Below are 22,798 nucleotides of genomic sequence, written 5' to 3'. Positions count from 1 at the left end.
GTGTGTGTGTGTGTGTGTGTGTGTGTGTGTGTGTTTGTATTATTATTTTTGGTAATACATATCCACTAATGAGAGAGAGAGAATGGGGTTCTTTTTATAAGGATAACATATTTAGCTAATTGGGGATTAAAGTGACTATTCCCTATCATCAAAATTTACTGTAGAGTTTTATCTATTAATCAGGTCAATAATGAGAATTTACAGGTTTCATATCTGAAAACGTCTTTTCATACAAATACAACCAAATATTGGTATCAATCCATGGATATGTGATTTTAACTGAATGTATATCACCTTATAGGGTATTATAGAATTATTCTCCTGGCTTTTTACTTTAATACTGCAGATTAATCATTTCTCATTGAAGGTTATGTGAAAGCTTTTCTTTTGCACAACTGGATTTTATACATAAAAATATAAAATGCTATTGGAACTTGCTGAGGCTTGAGCTCATAAAATATATCTACTGCTACTTCTGTGTGGGTTAGGGATCTTGTCTAAACTTGTACATATAAAAAGCAGCATGACATTACCTGTAGTTCAAACAATTTTATTAGTTGTTAACTAAAATGAGTTTACCACATATCGGTTTCACAGATAAGACTGTTTGCTTTATAGCTTTAGACTAAATTCATTAGGAAATTCTACCACATTTGCAGCAAAAGCTATTTTCAGGGCTGGGGATACAGTTTAGTACTAGAATACCTGTGTCATATGAATGACCCTGGGTTCAATCCCCAGCTCTGGGGTAAAAAAGCTATTATCCAAAGTTATTCAGTGTCTGTTAAGGGTGCTGTTTTTTTGGTACTTGGGATTGAATCCAGGTGTGCTTAACCACCGAGTCATATTCCCAGTCCTTTCTAGATTTTATTTTGAGGTAGGATCTCGCCAAGTTGCTGAGGCTAGCTTTGAACTCATGATCCTCCTGCCTCAGCCACCCAAGCCACTGGGATTAAAGGTGTATGCCACCAAACTCAGCTGGGTGATTCTTTTAAATTCTGAAAAAACTTCCATTTTCACTAATAAGCTAAAAATGTTTGAATAAACCTTTATTACTACTAGGTCATCCAATAGCTAGCTGTGAGGTGGGGCAAGGCAGGGCACTCAACTTGGATGTCTGATAAAAGTTTACAATAACCATAGGGTTTTAAAAGTCTTATATTTTCATAAGCTTTGTAAGTCTGTCCAAGTAAGTCTTTTTGTTTCATGTGTATTTTTACCACCATCAATTAATGCACACCTTAGTGGATTCCTCTTTAGATTATACTGATTTAGAGTTTTCTCAACTTCTTTGAGAAATATTTCTTCTGGAGTTGTTCTACACAAGCTATTTATTCAGAGTAATTCTTAGTTACTTCACACTTAGCACTAATTATTCAAATAAACTATAACTAAGCAATATTAACATTTGTCAACTCACCAAGGATCAAGCTAACTTACTTTGAATGTACTTTTTATATTTTATTTTTTGTGAAGAAATTCTGTGATTCTGCTGTTTTAAATTTCTTAATTTTGTGACTATTTCGGTAAACTGTAAATACTGCAATGAGTGCTTAGTCTGGTAATGTCTACTTATCTTGTATTCTTTTGCATTGCTATAGTGCAATTCATTGCATAATAAGCAAAATACTTTGCCATCTAATTCATAATGTGTAACTATAATTTATAATACACTGCATAGAAGAGTAAAGCACTGAGAGCCTCATATATGGTTGCTATTAGCACTACTAAACTCAATCTGCTGATGTAGCTCAAAGAAGCCAGAGATAACACATAAATATATGAGCATTTCTGTGCTTCAATAAATATTTATGGACATTTAAATTAAAATATCATGTAATTTTCAAGTATAAAAAAGTTCTTCTTTGATCACTTAAATATGTAAAAAAAACTATTCTTAGTTGATGGACTACACACAAACAGGCAGCAAGGCAGATTTGATATGTGGCTGGTTGTCTGCCAACTCCTGCTACAAGAAGTACAGAACTACTTAATATTTTTGTCTATTTGACACATTTTCCGATAATTAATCTACTCAGCATAATACAACATGATCTTTTTCTAAAACTGAAAGCAGGAAGACAGGTTAGTCTATTTGTAGTCTAGTAAATAAAATCTGAGTTTCTGTCTTATATCTCTAGTATACACTATCTATGTAATCTTGGATAGGACTTAATAGGTTTTCATAGCCTTAAATTACTCATCTATTATAAAGGATAACAATAATAAATCCAACGAATTTTTATACATAAGTGATGAATCTTCAGAAAGAGAAATTAGGAAAACTACCCCATTCACAATAGCCTCGAAAAAAATAAAATACTTGGGAATCAATCTCACAAAAGAGGTGAAAGACCTCTACAATGAGAACTATACAACACTAAAGAAAGAAATTAAAGAACACCTTAGAAGATGGAAAGATCTTCCATGTTCTTGGATAGGAAGAATTAATATTGTCAAAATGGCCATACTACCTAAAGTGCTATACATATTCAATGCAATTCCAATTAAAATCCCAATGACGTACCTTACAGAAATAGAGCAAGCAATTATGAAATTCATCTGGAAGAATAAGAAACCCAGAATAGCTAAAGCAATCCTTAGCAGGAAGAGTGAAACGGGGTGTCGCAATACCAGATCTTCAACTCTACTACAAAGCAATAGTAACAAAAACGGCATGGTATTGGTACCAAAATAGAAAGGTAGACCAATGGTACAGAATAGAGGACACGGACACAAACCCAAATAAATACAATTTTCTCATACTAGACAAAGGGGCCAAAAATATGCAATGGAGAAAAGATAGCCTCTTCAACAAATGGTGCTGGGAGAATTGGAAATCCATATGCAACAGAATGAAACTAAACCCATATCTCTCACCATGCACGAAACTAAACTCAAAATGGATTAAGGACCTCGGAATCAGACCAGAGACCCTGCAGATTATAGAAGAAAAAGTAGGTCCAGATCTTCACCTTGTTGGTCTAGGATCAGACTTCCTTAACAGGACTCCCATAGCACAAGAAATAAAAGCTAGAATCAACCACTGGGATAGATTCAAACTAAAAAGCTTTCTCTCAGCAAAGGAAACTATCAGCAATGCGAAGAAAGAGCCTACAGAGTGGGAGAATATCTTTGCCAATCATACTTCAGATAGAGCACTAATCTCCAGAATCTATAAAGAACTCAAAAAACTCTACACCAAGAATACAAATAATCCAGTCGACAAATGGGCTAAGGAAATGAATAGACACTTCACAGAAGAAGATCTACAAGCAATCAACAAACATATGGAAAAATGTTCAACATCTCTAGTAATAAGAGAAATGCAAATCAAAACCACCCTAAGATTCCATCTCACCCCAATTAGAATGGCGATTATCAAGAATACGAGCAACAATAGGTGTTGGTGAGGATGTGGGGAGAAAGGTACACTCATACATTGCTGGTGGGGTTGCAAATTAGTGCAGCCACTCTGGAAAGCAGTGTGGAGATTCCTTAGAAAACTTGGAATGGACCCTCCATTTGACCCAGCTATCCCACTCCTTGGCCTATACCCAAAGGACTTAAAATCAGCATACTACAGAGATACAGCCACGTCAATGTTCATAGCTGCTCAATTCACAATAGCCAGACTGTGGAACCAACCTAGATGCCCTTCAATTGATGAATGGATAAAGAAACTGTGGTATATATATACAATGGAATATTACTCAGCCATAAAGAATGATAATTATGGCATTTGCAGGCAAATGGATGAAATTGGAGAATATCATGCTAAGTGAGATAAGCCAATCTCAAAAAGTCAAAGGACGAATGATATCGCTAATAAGTGGATGATGACACATAATGGGGGGAGGGAAGGGTTAGTGTTAGGGTTAGAGTTAGGGTTAGGGAGCGGGGCAAGTATGGAGGAAGTAAGGACTGTATAGAGGGAAAAGAGGGGTGGGGGGAAGGAAAAAAATAACAACGAATCAAACAACATTACTCTATGTAAATTTATGATTACACAAATGGTATGCCTTTACGCCATGTACAAACAGAGAAACAACATGTATCCCATTTGTTTACAATAAAAAAAAATAAAAAATAAAAAAAAGGATAATAGTATACACTTCAAAGCACTGATCTAAAGATTAAATGAGGTGATCCATGTAAACTAATTGTAGTACTTACATAGAAAGTTTTACTCAGTAAATGTTAACCATACATATTATTGCTATTGAAAATTAGGTGATAATGACATCCCTAAAGATGATACTGATAAAATATAAATTGAAAAGATAAAATGAGCCATTTCCAGGCACATCTAATGGAAATCCAGAAGAGTGCAACAGATATGAGAATTTAGTATGATGTAAAAACAAAGCTTATTATTTTATAGGATTTCCTTCTAAATGGAAGGCAGAACTTAAACCATAAATTCAGAAGCACCATGTGAATATGGACAAAAGTTTTTAAAAGCTGGACTAGATTTAAAGGACAAAACAGGAAAGTAAGAGGATCACAAAGCAAAGGATACAGGTGCTAGTTTAGGGATGACAGGAAGTAGTAAAGTCAACAAAGATATGGTAGGTGGAAGATTAGAGGATACAGTAGCAGCATAGAAGAATCAGTACAGCAATTTCTACTATAGAAAGATAAATATTTAGAAGTGTGAAAACTGAAAGGAAGTCATTCAATACAATCAAGTTTAAATACAATAAAATGATTTCATAAGAAAACACTATTTAAGTTAAAAAAATCTACTTACTGACACGGCTATCATGGTACTATCTGGTCTCCATTCAGCTTGTCTGTAGGATCCAAACTGAGTAGATGATTTTGCAGGTTCCTTGTAGGTCACAATTAACACGCTGGGCTGGAAGAAAATAGTTGTATTTTTACTTATAGCTCATAAAACATATACAAATAAAATTTAAGATAACAGAATACTCAAGTATTTTTAAAGTGAAATAAAAGATCACATAATCTAATATTAAATCTTCAGCTTTCAACATTCCAAGCAAATCAACCAAAAAGAAAAATGAGGTGTTACACCTATTAATGACCTTCCAAAAGAGAAAGAACCAGGCCCAGACGTGTTCACAGGTGAATTCAACCAAATATTTAAAGAAATTATACTAGTTTCCAGAAAATAGAAGTGGGGGAAAATACTTCCTAACTCATTCTGTAAGGTCACTGTTCTAATACCAAAACCAGAAAAAGACATTACATGAAAAGTAAACTAGGGGGTTTCAAGATGGCGGACTGGAGGGTGGCTGCATTTCATGTTGCTCCAGGACTTAGGATTCAAAAGAGGAGATATTGAGAGACTTGGGACCAACTCAAAGCAGCCGGGTGAGTCTCTCCCATTGGGGAGGCGTCCCGGATGGGGCGGTAGTCCTGGAACACAGGGAACTTTGTGAAGTAGAGCTGCTGGCGAGACACCCCTCCCCCCGCTGGAGCAGTGAACTCCGACAACTGGGAGCATTGGATAGGAGGCCGCTCAGCACAGCGCTTGGACTCGGAGCCCCAGTGGTTGCTCCGGGTGGCGACCCAGAGGAGGGGCTGCGAGGAGAGCTGTTTGGACTCAGAGCGACCACTCCTGAACACCAGGGCCTGCCCCGAGGAGGAAGAGGAGGAGGAGCAGTGCGGAGAGGTGCTTGGACTTAGAGCAACTGCACCGGAGCTACAGGTGGTTGCCAGAGGAGGAGCTGCTCGCCAAGCTGTTTGGACTCAGAACAACCACTCCTGAACGCCGGGGCCTGCACTGAGGAAAAGGAGGAGGAGCGTGGCTGCTTGGATTCGGCAGCCTAAGGAGAATCATTTAGGAAAGGTGAGGCTCCCAGGCCCAGGAGGTAGGTCCGGGCCCCTGGGAACGTTGCAGAGGAAGGCAGCCCAGCCCAGGCAGTAGTTGTAGATTGAGGGGAACCTCCAGGAGGGGAACTGACCAGCGAGACCTCCCCACCGGGTGAGTCTTCCCTGCCGGGTGAGGTTTTCCCACAAGGACAGTAAAACCAGAGACTCAGGCCCAAACAGGCTTTGCCTCAGCCCGCAGCCTAGTTACCCTTTGGATGACCATTGGTCAACAAGTGGAGACACCTCTGCCCACTAGCAGGGAATATACCCCACCTGAAGGCCACCACCCCTAGAGAGGCAGCTTCCTTGTGGAGCACTGCACTATCAACTTCCTCCAAGATGTCAGCCTACTGAAGGCTAAGAGGGGATATAGTAGAAATCTTCAGGGACATTATAAGTCAACAGAGACAATCTGTAATATCTCAGCAGTCCACTGATACCTGAACAACATGAGAAAACAAAGGAAGAATATGCTGCAAACAAATCTAGATGTTACATCAATAAAACCCAATGACAGCATGGCAGAAGAAATGACAGAAAAGGAGTTCAGAATGTACATAATTGAAACAATCAGGGAAGCAAACGATGAGATGAAAGAGAAAATGCAGGCATTGAATGATCGCACCAATCGACAGTTAAAAGAGCAAATACAGGAAGCAAAGGATCATTTCAATAAAGAGTTAGAGATATTGAAAAAAAACCAAACAGAAATCCTTGAAATGAAGGAAACAATAAACCAAATTAAGAACTCCATAGAAAGCATATACAATAGGATAGAACACCTGGAAGACAGAACCCCAGACATTGAAGACAAAATATTTAACCTTGAAAACAAAGTTGAACAAACAGAGAAGATGGTAAGAAATCATGAACAGAATCTCCAAGAACTATGGGATATCATGAAAAGGCCAAATTTAAGAATTATTGGGATTGAGGAAGGCTTAGAGAAAAAAACCAAAGGAATGAACAATCTATTCAATGAAATAATATTAGAAAATTTCCCAAATCTGAAGAATGAAATGGAAAATCAAGTTCAAGTGGCTTATAGGACTCCAAATACACAAAATTACAACAGACCCACACCAAGGCACATTATAATGAAAATACCTAACATACAAAATAAAGACAGAAATTTTAAAGGCTGTGAGAGAAAAGAACCAAATTACATTCAGGGGGAAACCAATACGGATATCAGCAGATTTTTCAATCCAGACCCTAAAAGCTAGAAGGGCCTGGAACAACATTTTCAAGCCCTGAAAGAAAATGGATGCCAAACCAAGAATCTTATACCCAGCAAAACTTACCTTCAAATTTGACGATGAAATAAATCCTTCCATGATAAACAAAAGCTAAAAGAATTTACAAAAAGCCAGCATTACAGAACATTCTCAGCAAATATTCCATGAGGAAGAGATGAAAAACAAAGAAGCAAATCAGCAAAGGGAGGAATTATCCTAAAGGAATTATCAAATAAAGGAGGAAACAAGTTATGTCAAACAAACAAATAAATAAAATTTAAAAAATGAACCAAATGACCGGGAAACCAAATCATTTCTCTATAATAACCCTGAATGTTAATGGCCTGAATTCATCAATCAAAAGACATAGACTGGCAGACTGGATTAAAAAGAAAGATCCAACAGTATGTTGCCTGCAAGAAACTCACCTCATAGAAAAAGATACCCATAGACTAAAGGTGAAAGGATGGGGAAAAACTTACCACGCACAAGGACTCAGCAAAAAAGCTGGAGTATCCATCCTCATTTCCGATAATGTGGACTTCAAGCCAAAGTTAGTCAGAAGGGATAAGAAGGTCATTTCATACTGCTTAAGGGAAGCATAATCAGCAAGATATAACAATCATAAACATCTATGCCCCAAACAGTGGCTCATCCATGTTTGTCAAACAAATCCTTCTCAATTTCAGAAACCAAATAGACCGTAACACAATAATACTAGGTGATTTTAACACGCCTCTCTCACCACTGAACAGATCTTCCAGACAAAAATTGAACAAAGAAACCATAGATCTCAATAACACAATCAATAATTTAGACTTAACGGACATTTATAGAATATACCATCCAACCAAGAGCGAATACACTTTCTTCTCAGCAGCACATGGATCCTTCTCTAAAATAGACCATATATTATGCCACAAAGCTAATGTTAGCAAATACAAGAGGATAGAGACACTACCTTGTATTCTATCAGATCATAATGGATTGAAGTTAGAAATAAATGAAAGAGTAAAACACAGAAACTATTCCAACATCTGGAGATTAAACAATATGCTATTATATGATGAATGGATAACCGAAGATATTAGGAAGGAAATTAAAAATTCTTAGAGGTAAATGAGAACAAAGAAACATCATATCAAAATCTCTGGGACACTATGAAGCAGTACTTAGAGGAAAATTTATTTCATGGAGCGCATTTAATAAAAGAAGTAAAACTCAACAAATAAACGACCTAACACTACAGCTCAAAGCCCTAGAAAAAGTACAGACCAGCACCAAAAGTAGTAGAAGACAGGAAATAGTTAAACTCAGAGCTGAAATCAACGAAATTGAAACAAAGAAACAATACAAAAAATTGACAAATAGTTGGTTCTTCGAAAAAATAAACAAAATTGATAAACCTTTAGCCACACCAACAAGAGAAGACGAGAGAGAAAACCCAAATCACTAAAATTCGGAATGAACAAGGAAATATCACAACAGACACGATTGAAATACAAAACATAATTAGAAGCTATTTTGAAAATCTATACTCCAACAAAATAGAAAATTTTGAAGACATCAACAGGTTTCTAGAGACATATGAATTGCCTAAACTGAACGAGGAGGACATACACAATTTAAATAGACCAATTTCAAGTACTGAAATAGAAGAGGTCATCAAAAGCCTACCAACAAAGAAAAGTCCAGGACCAGATGGGTTCTCAGCCGAGTTCTACAAAACCTTTAAAGAAGAACTCATTCCAATACTTTTCAAAGTATTCCATAAAATAGAAGAGGAGGGAACCCTCCCAAACTCATTCTATGAAGCCAATATCACCCTGATACCTAAACCAGACAGAGACACATCGAGGAAAGAAAATTTCAGACCAATATCCTTAATGAACATCGACGCAAAAATTCTCAACAAAATTTTAGCAAATCGCATACAAAAACACATTAAAAAGATAGTACACCATGATCAAGTGGGTTTCATCCCAGGGATGCAAGGTTGGTTCAACATCAGGAAATCAATAAATATAATTCACCATATCAATAGACTTAAAGTCAAGAACCACATGATTATTTCAATAGATGCAGAAAAAGCATTTGATAAAATACAGCACCCCTTCATGCTCAAAACACTAGAAAAAATAGGGATAGTGGGAACATTCCTTAACATTGTAAAGGCCATCTATGCTAAGCCCGTGGCTAATATCATTCTAAATGGTGAAAAACTGAAAGCGTTCCCCCTAAAAACTGGAAAAAGGCAGGGATGCCCTCTTTCACCACTTCTATTCAATATTGTCCTTGAAACTCTAGCCAGAGCAATTAGACCAAAGAAATTAAAGGGATACAAATAGGAAAAGAAGAACTCAAACTATCCCTATTTGCTGATGATATGATTATATACTTAGAGGAACCAGGAAATTCCACCAGAAAACTTTCAGAACTCATAAGTGAATTCAGTAAAGTAGCGGGATATAAGATCAATGCACATAAATCTAATGCACTTTTATACATAAGTGATGAATCTTTGGAAAGCATAATCAGGAAAACTACCCCATTCACAATAGCCTCGAAAAAAATAAAATATTTGGGAATCATTCTCACAAAAGAGGTGAAAGACCTCTACAATGAGAACTACAGTACACTAAAGAAAGAAATTAAAGAAAACCTTAGAAGATGGAAATATCTCCCATGTTCTTGGATAGGAAGAATTAATATTGTCAAAATGGCCATACTACCTAAAGTGCTATACAGATTCAATGCAATTCCAATTAAAATCTCAATGACGTACCTTACAGAAATAGAGCAAGCAATTATGAAATTCATCTGGAAGAATAAGAAACCCAGAATAGCTAAAGCAATCCTTAGCAGGAAGAGTGAAACGGGGTGTCGCAATACCAGATCTTCAACTCTACTACAAAGCAATAGTAACAAAAACGGCATGGTATTGGTACCAAAATAGAAAGGTATATCAATGGTACAGAATAGAGGACATGAACACAAACCCAAATAAATACAATTTTCTCATACTAGACAAAGGGGCCAAAAATATGCAATGGAGAAAAGATAGCCTCTTCAACAAATGGTTCTGGGAGAATTGGAAATCCATATGCAACAGAATGAAACTAAATCCCTGTCTCTCACCCTGCCCAAAACTCAACTCAAAATGGATCAAGGACCTCAGAATCAGACCAGAGACCCTGCATCTTATAGAAGTAAAAGTAGGTCCAAACCTTCAACTTGTTGGCTTAGGATCAGACTTCCTTAACAGGACTCCCATAGCACAAGAAATAAAAGCTAGAATCAACCACTGGGATAGATTCAAACTCAAAAGCTTTCTCTCAGCAAAGGAAACTATCAGTAATGTGAAGAGAGAGCCTACAGAGTGGGAGAATATCTTTGCCACTCATACTGCAGATAGAGCGCTAATTTCCAGAATCTATAAAGAACTCAAAAAACTCTACACCAAGAATACAAATAATCCAATCAACAAATGGGCTAAGGAAATGAACAGACACTTCACAGAAGACGATCTACAAGCAATCAACAGATATATGAAAAAATGTTCAACATCTCTAGTAATAAGAGAAATGCAAATCAAAACTACCCTAAGATTCCATCTCACTCCAATTAGAATGGCAATTATCAAGAACACAAGCAACAATAGGTGTTGGCGAGGATGTGGGGAAAAGGGTACACTCATACTTTGCTGGTGGGGTTGTAAATGAGTGCAGCCACTCTGGAAAACAGTATGGAGATTCCTCAGAAAGCTTGGAATGGAACCACCATTTGACCCAGCTATCCCACTCCTTGGCCTATACCCAAAGGACTTAAAATCAGCATACTACAGAGATACAGCCACATCAATGTTCATAGCTACTCAATTCACTATAGCCAGATTGTGGAACCAACCTAGATGCCCTTCAGTTGATGAATGGATAAAGAAACTGTGGCATATGTATACAATGGAATATTACTCCACCATGAAGAATGATAAAATTATGGCATTTGCAGGCAAATGGATGAAACTGGAGAATATCATGGTAAGTGAGATAAGCCAATCTCAAAAAGCCAAAGGATGAATGACATCGCTAATAAGTGGATGAGGACACATAATGGGGGGAGAGAAGGGTTAGTGTTAGGGTTAGAGTTAGGGTTAGGGATGGGGGCAAGAATGGAGGAAGGAAGGACTTTATAGAGGGAAAAGAGGGGTGGGAGGGGTGGGGGGAAGGGAAAAAATAACAGAATGAATCAAACAACATTACCCTATGTAAATTTATGATTACACAAATGGTATGCCTTTACACCATGTACAAACAGAGAAACAACATGTATTCCATTTGTTTACAATAAAAAATAAATAAATAAATAAATAAATAAAGGTAAACTATACACCAAAATCCCGCAGGAATATAGATACATAAACTCTCAAAAAATATAAACAAGTCAAATTCAACAATGTATAAAAAGAATCATGCACCAGACCAAGTGGGTTAGATCCCAGACACACAAGGCTAGCCCAACAATAGAAAATAAATATATCACTTCAACAGGCTAAAGAAGAAAAATTTACATGATTATAATAATAAATGCAGAAAAAGCATTTGACATATCTACCATTCATGATAAAAACAAACAAACAAACAACAACAACAAAATCCTCTGAGCAAACTAGGAATAGATGGGAACTTCCTCAACTTGAACACTTACCAAAAGATCCACATATCATATTATACTTTAAGAAATTCTACGTTTTCCCACCAAGACCAGAAACAAGGCAAGGATGGTCCTGTGCTCCAGTGCTTTTCAACACAACAGCACAAGTACTAGCTAATTCAATAAGACAAGAGGAGGAAATAAAATAAACATGTACTGGGACAGAAGATGTAAAACTGTCTTTATCATAACATGATCATTTATGTAGAAATTCTAAAAGAACATCAAGACCTCTGGAAATAACACACAATGATAGCAAAGTTGCAGAAGATAATATACAAAAGTCAATCACTTTCATATATTCCAGCAATGAAAAAGTAGAATTTGTAATAAAAAATATTCTCCCATTATACTAGCTTCTCAAAAACGAAATAGTTGGTATACAAATCTAACAGACTTTATGTAAGATTTACATGAGGAATATTATAAAACTCTGATGAAAGATATCAAAGAACTAAATAAAAGATATTCTATTTTAATGAACAGAAAGTTAATACTATTAACATATCAGATCAATTTAATCTACAGATTAAATATAATCACAGTCAAAATCCCAGCAAATTATTTTGTGGATGTTGACAAACTAAATTTTATATGAAATGGTAATAGATGAAGAAGAGCCAACTCAATACTGAAGAAGAACATGTTGAAGAATATGATACTACTGACTTGACGACCTTACTATAAAGTTAATGGTACTGGTGAAAGAACAAACAAAATCAATCAAAGAAAGAGAACAGTCTTGAAATAGACCCATGTAAATACATTCAATTGATTTTTTTTTAAAGATATTTTTAGTTGTAGATGGACACAATACCTTTACTTATTTATTTTTATGTGGTGCTAAGGATCGAACCCAGTGCCTCACAAGGGGGAAGCAAGGGCTCTACCACTGAGCTACAACCCCAGCCCCTCCACTGATGTTTGACAAAGGAGCAAAGACTATACCCAGGAGAAAAGACAGTCTTTTCAACAAATATTGCTAGAACTAATGAACATCAACATTCATGAAAATAAATCTGGATGTACATCTTACACCCTATGTAAGTACTAATTAAAATAAACCCAGACCTATATGTAAAATGTAAACTCCTGGAAGATAACAGTAGAAAAATCTAAACAGCTTTAGGTATGGCAAAGACTTTTTTATAAATGACACCAAAAGCACAATGTCCAAAGAAATGACTATAGCTGGGCTTTAAAGCAAAGAGTATTATCTAATAAATACACTTAGCTAATAATCTGCATTATGGATGTGGGAAATAATACAGAAAAGGAAATTCAAAAGCTTTTTTCTAGGAAGCAGCTTCAGGCAATGGCAGAGAAATTTGCTTCAAGTAACCTTCCTGGAGATAATGACAAGAATCTAGAAAACAAAGTATTTCAAAGCATTGGAAAGCAACCTAAAATAGGCAAAAATTGGAAATTAGCTATCTTGAAAGACATGACAAGCCACCAGGTAAAATCTATAAATCTGGCAGGCTCAGTGGCACAAGCCTATGATGCCAGTGGCTCAAGAGGCTGAGGCTGGAGGATTCCAAGTGCAAAGCCAGCCTCGGTAACATAGTGAGGGTACTATGAAACTTAGTGAAACTCTGTCTCAAAATAAAAAATAAAATCTATGGTATACACACACACACACACATTTTTTATATATTTTAATAGATCTTCAGCATTTTGCCTAAAGTTACAATCCAATCTGTTATCTGGATCTGTATCTGGTTCAGGGGTCATAGAAGTAGATTTACTGACTTGAGGCAACAAACAAAATTAAGACTTGCTATTATTGCTGGAAAGTTATGGAGGAAATTCTAAAAGAAAGGGTGCCTCAGGGAAGATCCATCTCAAAAATTCACATGTAAACTCTACTCTAAACTACATGGGAACGACTTTTTCCTGCATGGGAAAGACTACCGCATCTGATGAAAAAACAACAGATGGCAGTTGAGAGAAATGAAAGGAAGATACCAAAAGTTGCCCACCACAAGTGAAATAGAATTTAAAGTCTAAATTGAGATAAAGTAACAGCCTTCAAGGCCATAACACTCTTAGAGGGACATAACAAAATTTGGTCTCTATAATTTATGGTATATCATAAATGACAAGTCAAAATTTAATAAGCATGTGAAGGAACAAGAAAGGATAACTCAAAAGAAAAAACTTTACAGAAACTGAGAGAGGTATGACCCAGAAGTTAAATTTAACGTAAATTTTAAAGCAAGGTATTATGAACACGTTCAAGGAAAAATACTCATAATGAATGAAGACAAAAGCAGAAATCTCAAAACAGAAATAGAAACCATACAAAAGAACCCAACTGGCTCTCTGGCCTCCATCTGCTCCTTCATGGTTCTAGCACTATAATGTGCTTCACTATGCTCTCCCTGCCATGATATTCTGCCTCACCACAGGCCTAAAAGCAGAGGAGTCAGATGACCATGCACCGAAACTTCTGAAACCATGAGCCAAAACAAATCTTTCCTCCTTTTAAGTTTTCATGTCAAGTATTTTGTCACAGAAACAGAAAGCTAACACACAGATACAGTTAACCACATAAATGGACTTTGAATACAATGATATAAAAGGGTGGAAAATGAAAGAATAGAAAAATGTGTAAACAGTAAACCATGAAAAGTGGAATGATAAAATTCAGAAAAAATAATGCTCAACTAAACATTATTATATATAAGGAAAAATTTCCTATTAAAATGATAAATTCATTAGAAAGGCAAACAATTATAATTATTATAGATAATTATATCTATTAATAAAGCTTCAAAATATATGAAAGAATGTATCATCATTAAAAGGAAAAAAGACACACAATTATAATCAAGGACCCTTCTCCCAGTAGTTTATAAAATTGGACAAAAATTATAGTCACATTCATTCATTCTTCTGTGTCAGATAACTTTCCAAAAAAGATCAAGGAGAAAACAATTCAAGATCTGCGAGACATATATAGTCTCTGCCACATATTCTTTTCTTTTCCTTCTTCAAACAATATAAAAGATAACTATTCTTTGCTTACAGGCTATACAAAAACAGGACACCAAAGGCTACAGCTTGTCAACCTTCCACTACTCCGTCATTCATTCCCTTACTATTACTACCTGCTAAGATTCCCTCTCCCTGCTGCCCTACTGAACCAAATGTTTAGGTTTTCAGGACCTTCCTAGCTCAAGAATATAAGATTTTATTAGTCATTTAAATCCTGACATCAACTTCTCTACCTTAAAGTACTTATAATTTTTACTAATTGAGATCAAATTTGTTACAGTTTCATAGTCTTTCATTTTTCATGACATTGCCACTTTTTTTAAAGAGTATAGTTCTGGCATATTTTTTATTTTTAGAATGTCCCTCAGCCTGTGCAAACATCCCATTTTCCTTATAAACTCAGACATTAATTTTACAATTCATTAGATCTTCCCTGCAGCAATTATTATATTTCAGGCTGACTCCTGGGTCCCTTAGGCATACCCTCAGTTTCTAAGGTTCTGGCACTATAATGTGCTCCAAGGTCATTCGTGCACTTTCCCTTCCTCAGCCCTTGAGTCAGCATTCTTCCCGGGAGTGCTCTTTTGAACCTAGGGGTACTCTTAACTCTGAGCTACATCTCTAGCCCTTCATATTTTTAATTTTGAGATGCCCACTTTGCCATCCTCCTGCCTCAGTCTCCCAAATTACTGGGATTAGAGGTATGCACCATTGTGCCAGTTTCACGTTTTTTATTAAAAACTTTTTAGAAAATGAGATCTGAAGCCAGGCACAGTGTCACACACCTGTAATCACAGCGACTGAGGAGGCTGAGGCAGTAGAATCACAAGTTTGAGACCAGCCTCGGCAACTTAGCAAGGCCTTAAGCAACTTGGTGAAACCCTATCTCAAAACTTCAAAAAATAAATAAATAAAAAGGGTTGGAGTGTAGCACAGTGGTAAAGTGCCCCTGGGTTCAATCCCCAGTACTAAAAAAAAAGGAGATCTGAGCTATCTGCTGCTATAGTTAGTTATAAGCCATCTCAGCAAACATAATAGGAAATATTCCAATGTATACAGATACGTATATCTATATATTTTTCTATATGCACATATGTATTTTATATATATCTATCACAGGAATTTCTACTATCACTTCTGACTATAATCCAGAACATTTGGCATTCATTCTAGAAGGCACTCTTGGTTATTTGTAGCTTCTGGTAGGAAGAAACCCTGCTCTTATTTCATACAATTTATTTACTTTGCTCAAGCCTAGTATATACATCAAGTAGTTTTGAATGGTTAACTGCATCCCTGTGGGAAATCTGCCAAAAAGAAAGTATTGTTTATGTATTTCTTCTATTTTAGCCTTACAATAAACAGTTAAAATACTGGTTTTCCAAAGTTACACAGGTCATCCCTTAAAGCCTTTTTTGTTAATCTCTGCAAGTGAAATATATACAAGTTTCTAAGAAGCCAACAAGGTTCCAAACATCAAAACTGCTAGCCATTAGTAGTTGTACTCTTGGCATCAAGTAAAAGTTAAAAACAAGTACTTTGGGTGTCATTTGCAGTGGATGAAAATAAAAACAGTGAGGGATAGGAATTAGGAATTTACTGTAAAAATCAGAAAATAAACTTGACTTTGCAAGGGAAGTTAAAATAACAAAGCAACTTTTAAAAAAGATGTACTTAAAGCCAGGTGAGGTGGCCCAACCTTGCAATCCAAGTGATTTGGGAGGATGAGGCAGGAAGATCAAAAGTTCAAAGCTAGTGTCAGCAACTTAGCAGGTCCTACCCAACTTAGCCAGACCTTGTTTTAATTTTTTTTTTTTTTATTTAAAGGCAGGGGCACTGATGACGTAGGTCAGTGGTTTAGTGTCCCTTAGTTCAATCCCTGGTACCAAAAAAAAAAGTACTTAGAAGACTAAACCTTTAATAAAGCTATAGTAATCAAGAATGTGTGATACTGGCATCAAGGGAGACAAACAGATCAATGAAACAGAGTCCAAAACTAGAGAAGTCAATAGAAAGATGCAAAGCTAATTCAAAAGAGCATCTTTTCAACAAATGGTGCTAGAACAACAGGATATCTGCATACTATATTTTATAAAAGTTAATATATAGATATATTAAAATATATTTTACAGTTTTTAAAAAAGAACTTCAATCCATACTTTGTTTCTTGTACCTATTAATTTATAGACTATTATAGACCTATATGCAAAACCCAATCCATAGACATTCAGGAATATAAGTGAAAATCCTTTGTGGTCTTGGGTTAGTCAAAGATTTCTTATATAAGACACAAAAGGCCTGGTTCACAAATGAGAAGTAATTGATAAAATAAGCTTCATAAAAAATACTTCTCCTCAAAACACACTGTTAACAGATATGTCACAGACTGGAAAAAAATATTTGCAAACCAAATTTTACGTCAAGGACTTGTATCCAGAGTGCATAAAGGACTCTTAAAACACAGGAATAAAATGAACAATCTAATAATGGAGGTAAAAGAACAATCTAATAAAATGAACAATCTAATAAAAGAGGTAAACAAAATAATTACAGTATCAGATTCTGCCCAGGTGGAATAAATATCTATGTAGTCAGACTGACGTAAGTAACTGAATAAATTATCTATGAAGTCATACTGATATAACTAATGGAATAACTGAAAGAGAAGGGACAGCATATTCTCACACCAGAATTCCAATTAGTAAATGTGATAGGAAAGAGGGAGGCAGAGAATCATAACTAGGTGGACACCATATATTACTAATAATAGCTGCAGACGAGATCCAAATTAACTGAAGAAGTTCCAGGAAACCAGGCACAGCAGTGCATACCTGTAATCCCAGCAACTCGAGAATCTAAGATAGTAGGATCGTAACTTCAAGGTCAGCCTGGGCAACTTGATGAGATCCTATCTCAAAATAAAAAATAAAAAGGCTGGGGATGTGGCTCAGTGGCGGAGAACCTCCCTGAGGGGTTCAATGTCCAGTTGGGGTGGGGGAGGGGGGAAGAGCAAGGAAGGAAAGGAAGGTTCTAGGAGAAATAAGATTTGCCTATTATCTCCCCCAAGTTACTTTTTCAAAAATTTTAACTACAAAAGGAAAGACAGTAACTTCATGGTGGAAAAATCTGGCAGACAACAACTTAACCAAGTGATCAAAGTAAACATCACCTACCAGTAAGAACATCATAAGCTCTCAGATATATATGAGAGGGAACATTTTTGTGGTCTTGTCAACAATTATATAAACTCAGTCCATTCAAGAGAAAATCAAACAGACCTAAGATGACAAACATTCTACAAAGTAACTAATCAGTATTCTTCAAAAAGAGTCAAGATAATAAAAAGGAGAATGAGAAAAACTGTTAATGACTGGAAGGGATGAAGAAGAAATAACTAAATGCAAAGTGAGATCATGGACAGAATTCTAAAATAGAAAAAGAACATCAATTTAAAAATTTTGGGGAAATTTCAATCAGATCTGTGGTTAATTATACCAATGTTAATTTATTTTTTTGTTAAGTGAAAGATGCACCAAAAAACAAGTACACACTATATGACCCATTTAAATAAAAATTCAAGCAAACTCAAACTAATCTACAAAGAGAAAAAGTAAGCAGATGAGTGATTACTTGGACATAGAGGGCAGTGAGAAACACTACAAAGGGGCATGAGGTTAACATTTAGGGGTAATGTATACACTCATTATTATGATGATGGGGATGGCTTAATGCATGTATACATGTCAAAACTGATCAAATTATACAAGAAACACGCACAACTTATGTCAATTATATCTCAAGATAGCTGTTAAAATTAAAAACAAGATTATCTTGGATGGTCTTTTTGAAAACTGAATACAGAAGAAAATACGGCTTGAGAGACCAATTTGGAACCTATTGTAAAAGCCTAGAACAGACACCTGAATTAGTATATAAGGAGGAGGGGGAAGAAAAGAGAAATTTAAAAATGGAAATTTTAAAAAAGGAGCTATAATCTGTGCAGCAACTTCAATAAATACATATAAGATACAATCAGGAGTACATATATTTTTGATTTTTTATTTTACTTTTGTTTGTGTGTGATTTTGAACTCTGGTTCTTTGACCTGATTATTTTGAAAGATTTTTTTAAATACTGAGACCAAGGGGAGATTAGTAATTCCAAACAGAAAAGGGTTTTGTTTTTTTTTTAAACTTGAGCTTCATTATAATTGGCATTAATGATAAACTATTTTTTATTTATTTTTTATTGTAAACAAATGGGATACATGTTGTTTCTCTGTTTGTACATGGCATAAAGGCATACCATTTGTGTAATCATAAATTTACATAGGGTAATGTTGTTTGATTCATTCTGTTATTTTTCCCTTCCCCCCACCCCTCCCACCCCTCTTTTCCCTCTATACAGTCCTTCCTTCCTCCATTCTTACCCACCTCCCTAACCCTAACTCTAACACTAACCCCTCCCTCCCCCCATTATGTGTCATCATCCACTTATTAGCGATATCATTCATCCTTTGGTTTTTTGAGATTGGCTTATCTCACTTAGCATGATATTCTCCAATTTCATCCATTTGCCTGCAAATGCCATAATTTTATCATTCTTCATGGTGGAGTAATATTCCATTGTATACATATGCCACAGTTTCTTTATCCATTCATCAATTGAAGGACATCTAGGTTGGTTTCACAATCTGGCTATTGTGAATTTAGCAGCAATGAACATTGATGTGGCTGTATCTCTGTAGTATGCTGATTTTAAGTCCTTTGGGTATAGGCCAAGGAATGGGATAGCTGGGTCAAATGGTGGTTCCATTCCAAGTTTAAACTGTCTATTAATAATGGTAAAATTAGTCTAGTACTGAGTGACAAAATTTAAAAATCATGGTATGTTTTACTATTTACTAATTTTTCATTTCTTAATGTTTCAACATTTAAATGTTATAAATTTCTCATTTCTAAAAATAAAATTTCATTTCTTAGCATGGCGAGTCAGAAGTACACCAAATCTGAGATTTCTATTCCATACCCATATTGAAACAAACAGAATAATATACAATAATGTGGGTTTCTAAGACTGCTAAATTTTGATGTACAGCACACAACTGGTACTCTTTAGTCTCACCTGTTCCCAAGTGACTTGCATTTTGCACAAAGTTTAATGAGCATTATCTTTGACTGTAAATGGCAGAAATCAACATGTTTAAAGTCTCTCAATTGTTGACTCCATGAAAACAAAAACTTTGCTAGGAAACAATTTTACATTCTACAACACTCTTCCTGTTTCTAAATACATGAGTATGTAAAGTCTGCTGGTTAGTTAAAAATGCAGTTTCTTAAAACACAATAAGAAACAAAATTTTGCAACATATAAAATATGGTCCATAGATTATCCACAAATCCTTTTCTAAAGCTTCATGCTATTAAATATGTTTTCCTACTAATTTTGTTACATCAACTAATCTCATGAGTTTTATATTCTTTGTCTATTCATAAAGAATATGAAAGGGAATACCTATCTATAAATTCCTAGTACTACACCACTTTAGTCAAAGTAGTTTTTCTACTGACTCAGATGGTATAAAGTAGATTTTAACAAAATATGTAATGTAAACATGTAGCATACTTATGATAATGAAATGAACACCTACAAACCCATCAGATTAAGAAATGATTCACTATCCACAACTCTGAAGCTCCCTGAGTGACCCTAATTACATGAATCTGTAGCTCTCCAAAAACTTACCCACTATTTTTAATGTTGTGATTATGTATCTACTCTTCTATAATTTACTCACTTCTTATACTAACTGAATATACTATTTACCTATCCTGTAGATATGCATTCAGAAAAAATTTTAGAAATTAAATTTTCTGATAAAGAAAATTAGTTTCAAAATGAGTAACGTTGGGGTTAGAAGGTCTCCAATCATATGTAGTCCAATTCAATGTACTATATCAACTGTAAAACAGGCACTGTAAAAACTGTATAAACTGTAATACAAATGTCAATAGTTATTAAACAGATACATATAACACATTTATGTTCTCAATGGACTGCAAATTCATAGTATTTACATGCCTACTAGTATTTTTTCTTAATGTTGAAAGATTTAAGGTTATGGCTATACTTGGAGAATATCTGCAAAATTGGATTCCGGCTTGATCTTTTAAATCTTAATAACTGTTTTCAAAATTAGTTCACTCAAGGGCTGGGGATGTAGCTCAGTGGTAGAGCAGTTTGCCTGGCATGCCTAAGGCTCAATTCCCAGCACCACAAAAAAAAAAAAAAAAAAAAAAAAAAAAAAAAAAAAAAAAAAAAGAAAGAAAGAAAGAAAGAAAGAAAAGAAATTAGTTCACTCAAAATACTCAAGATTATATAACTATTATGTTCTCTGTAGTAGTTTCCTGGACCTGCTGACTGGGTGTCTTAAGAAAAAAATTAACATTCTCTCAACATCTGGAGGCTCAAACTCTGAAATCAGCGTCAGCAAAATCATGCTTCCTGACAATTCTAAAAGAAGATCCTTTCATCCCTCTTAGTTTTTGGTGTTTACTGCCTATTCTTAGTGTTCCTCAGCTTGAAGATGTATCATTCCCATCTCCTAGCTGTCACCAATGTGTGCAGTAGGCATTGTCCTCTTCATTCCCAGACATTTGGCAAGCCACAAGGTCCACGTACAGAAAAGCTAGCACACTCAGTCCCAAAAACTCTGATGGGGACTGGGATTTTCTGCCTGGACCTGGAGAGGCGAGATGTGGTGAGTAGCTAGCTTAGAAATTTACCTCCACTCCTGCTCTGCTCCCTTTACCTGAGAGATCTGGAATCTTCACACAGTCTTTCTTCTATGTGTATGTGTATTTTTGTTCAAATTTCCCCTTTACAAGGACATCAGTTATATAAAATTAGGACCCATCCTAATGATGTCATTTTAACTTGATTTCCTGTGTAAAGACCTTATTTCTAAATAAGGTCATATTCTGAAATGTCAGGGATTAGGATTTCAACATTATCTCTTTTGGGGGCATTATGATTCTACTCATAATATTCTCGGTAAATGATCCATAATAACTGGGAACTGGGGTATTAAGAGCAAATAAAAACATCCTATGTGTGTATATCAAACTGCATGTTTTTGCTAACACTATCAAATAAGATCTTTTTGCAATGACAGAAATATTTGTACACTCTAATATAATAGATATGTCACATATGACTACTGGACACTTGAAATGTGGCTAGTTTAAGTAAGAAAACTAACTTTTAAATTTTATTCAACTCAATGAATTAGAATTTTTAATAATATGTGGCTAGTTGTTTCCATACTACATATACTGAAATATGCTCTGCATAACTGGTGATTGTTAACTTAGATGAAGCTTTGGAGATCAATTCAGTTTTAAAAATACTGTTGTTTCTTCACTACATAGCTTAAATGAATCTTCAACAAGTGAATGAACACTGTAAATTTTCAACAGTATATAGTATATTTCCCAGGCTTATTTAAATAGCTCATCTCCCCTACATTATCATACAGTATCAAGAATATCTCATATTTTTTCTGATTACATTCAAGAAATGCTATTCTACATTTTTCAAGTAGCTTTATGTATATATTGTGCCTCATATATTATACACCATCAACTTTTTAAACTACTTTTATACTGTAAAATTATTAGGGTATTATTGCTATAGTCACAAACTTGTCCAATTATTACCATCTGACTTCTGAAATATTTTCAATACTTACCCAAAGAAATTCTGTATCCATTAGCAGTCACACCCCATTTTCTCCTTCCCCTGACCCACAGCAACTAATAATTTTTCTAATAATCTTTCTGACTCTATGAATTTGTCAATTCTGGACATTTAATGTAAATGAAATTATAAAATATGTGGCCTTTTGTGTCTGGCTTCACGCATTTAGCATGTTTTAAGGTTTGTTAATGTTGTACTGCTTATCAGTATTTCCTATCATTTATGACTGAATAATATTCCCTTAGAGATAT

At 35.3% G+C, this 22,798-nt stretch overlaps 1 protein-coding gene across 3 annotated transcripts in view; it reads right to left on the bottom strand.

Annotated features, from left to right (window-relative positions):
* RIC1 (RIC1 homolog, RAB6A GEF complex partner 1) overlaps positions 1 to 22,798 on the bottom strand; it is a 111,134-nt gene that overhangs the window by 73,906 nt on the left and 14,430 nt on the right. For 2 of the 3 annotated variants that reach the window (XM_079113004.1, XM_079113003.1), the window contains exon 2: positions 4,754 to 4,861. In XM_079113004.1, the coding sequence (XP_078969130.1) occupies positions 4,754 to 4,861 (108 nt within the window). Of the gene's footprint in view, positions 1 to 4,753; positions 4,862 to 22,798 lie in introns of those variants that run through there. The other variant, XM_079113005.1, reaches the window with a different exon arrangement.

The sequence above is a fragment of the Sciurus vulgaris genome (genome assembly GCF_902686455.1).
Source record: "Sciurus vulgaris genome assembly, chromosome: 15".
Taxonomy (NCBI): domain Eukaryota; kingdom Metazoa; phylum Chordata; class Mammalia; order Rodentia; family Sciuridae; genus Sciurus; species Sciurus vulgaris.
This window is presented reverse-complemented; position numbering and strand designations above follow the sequence as displayed.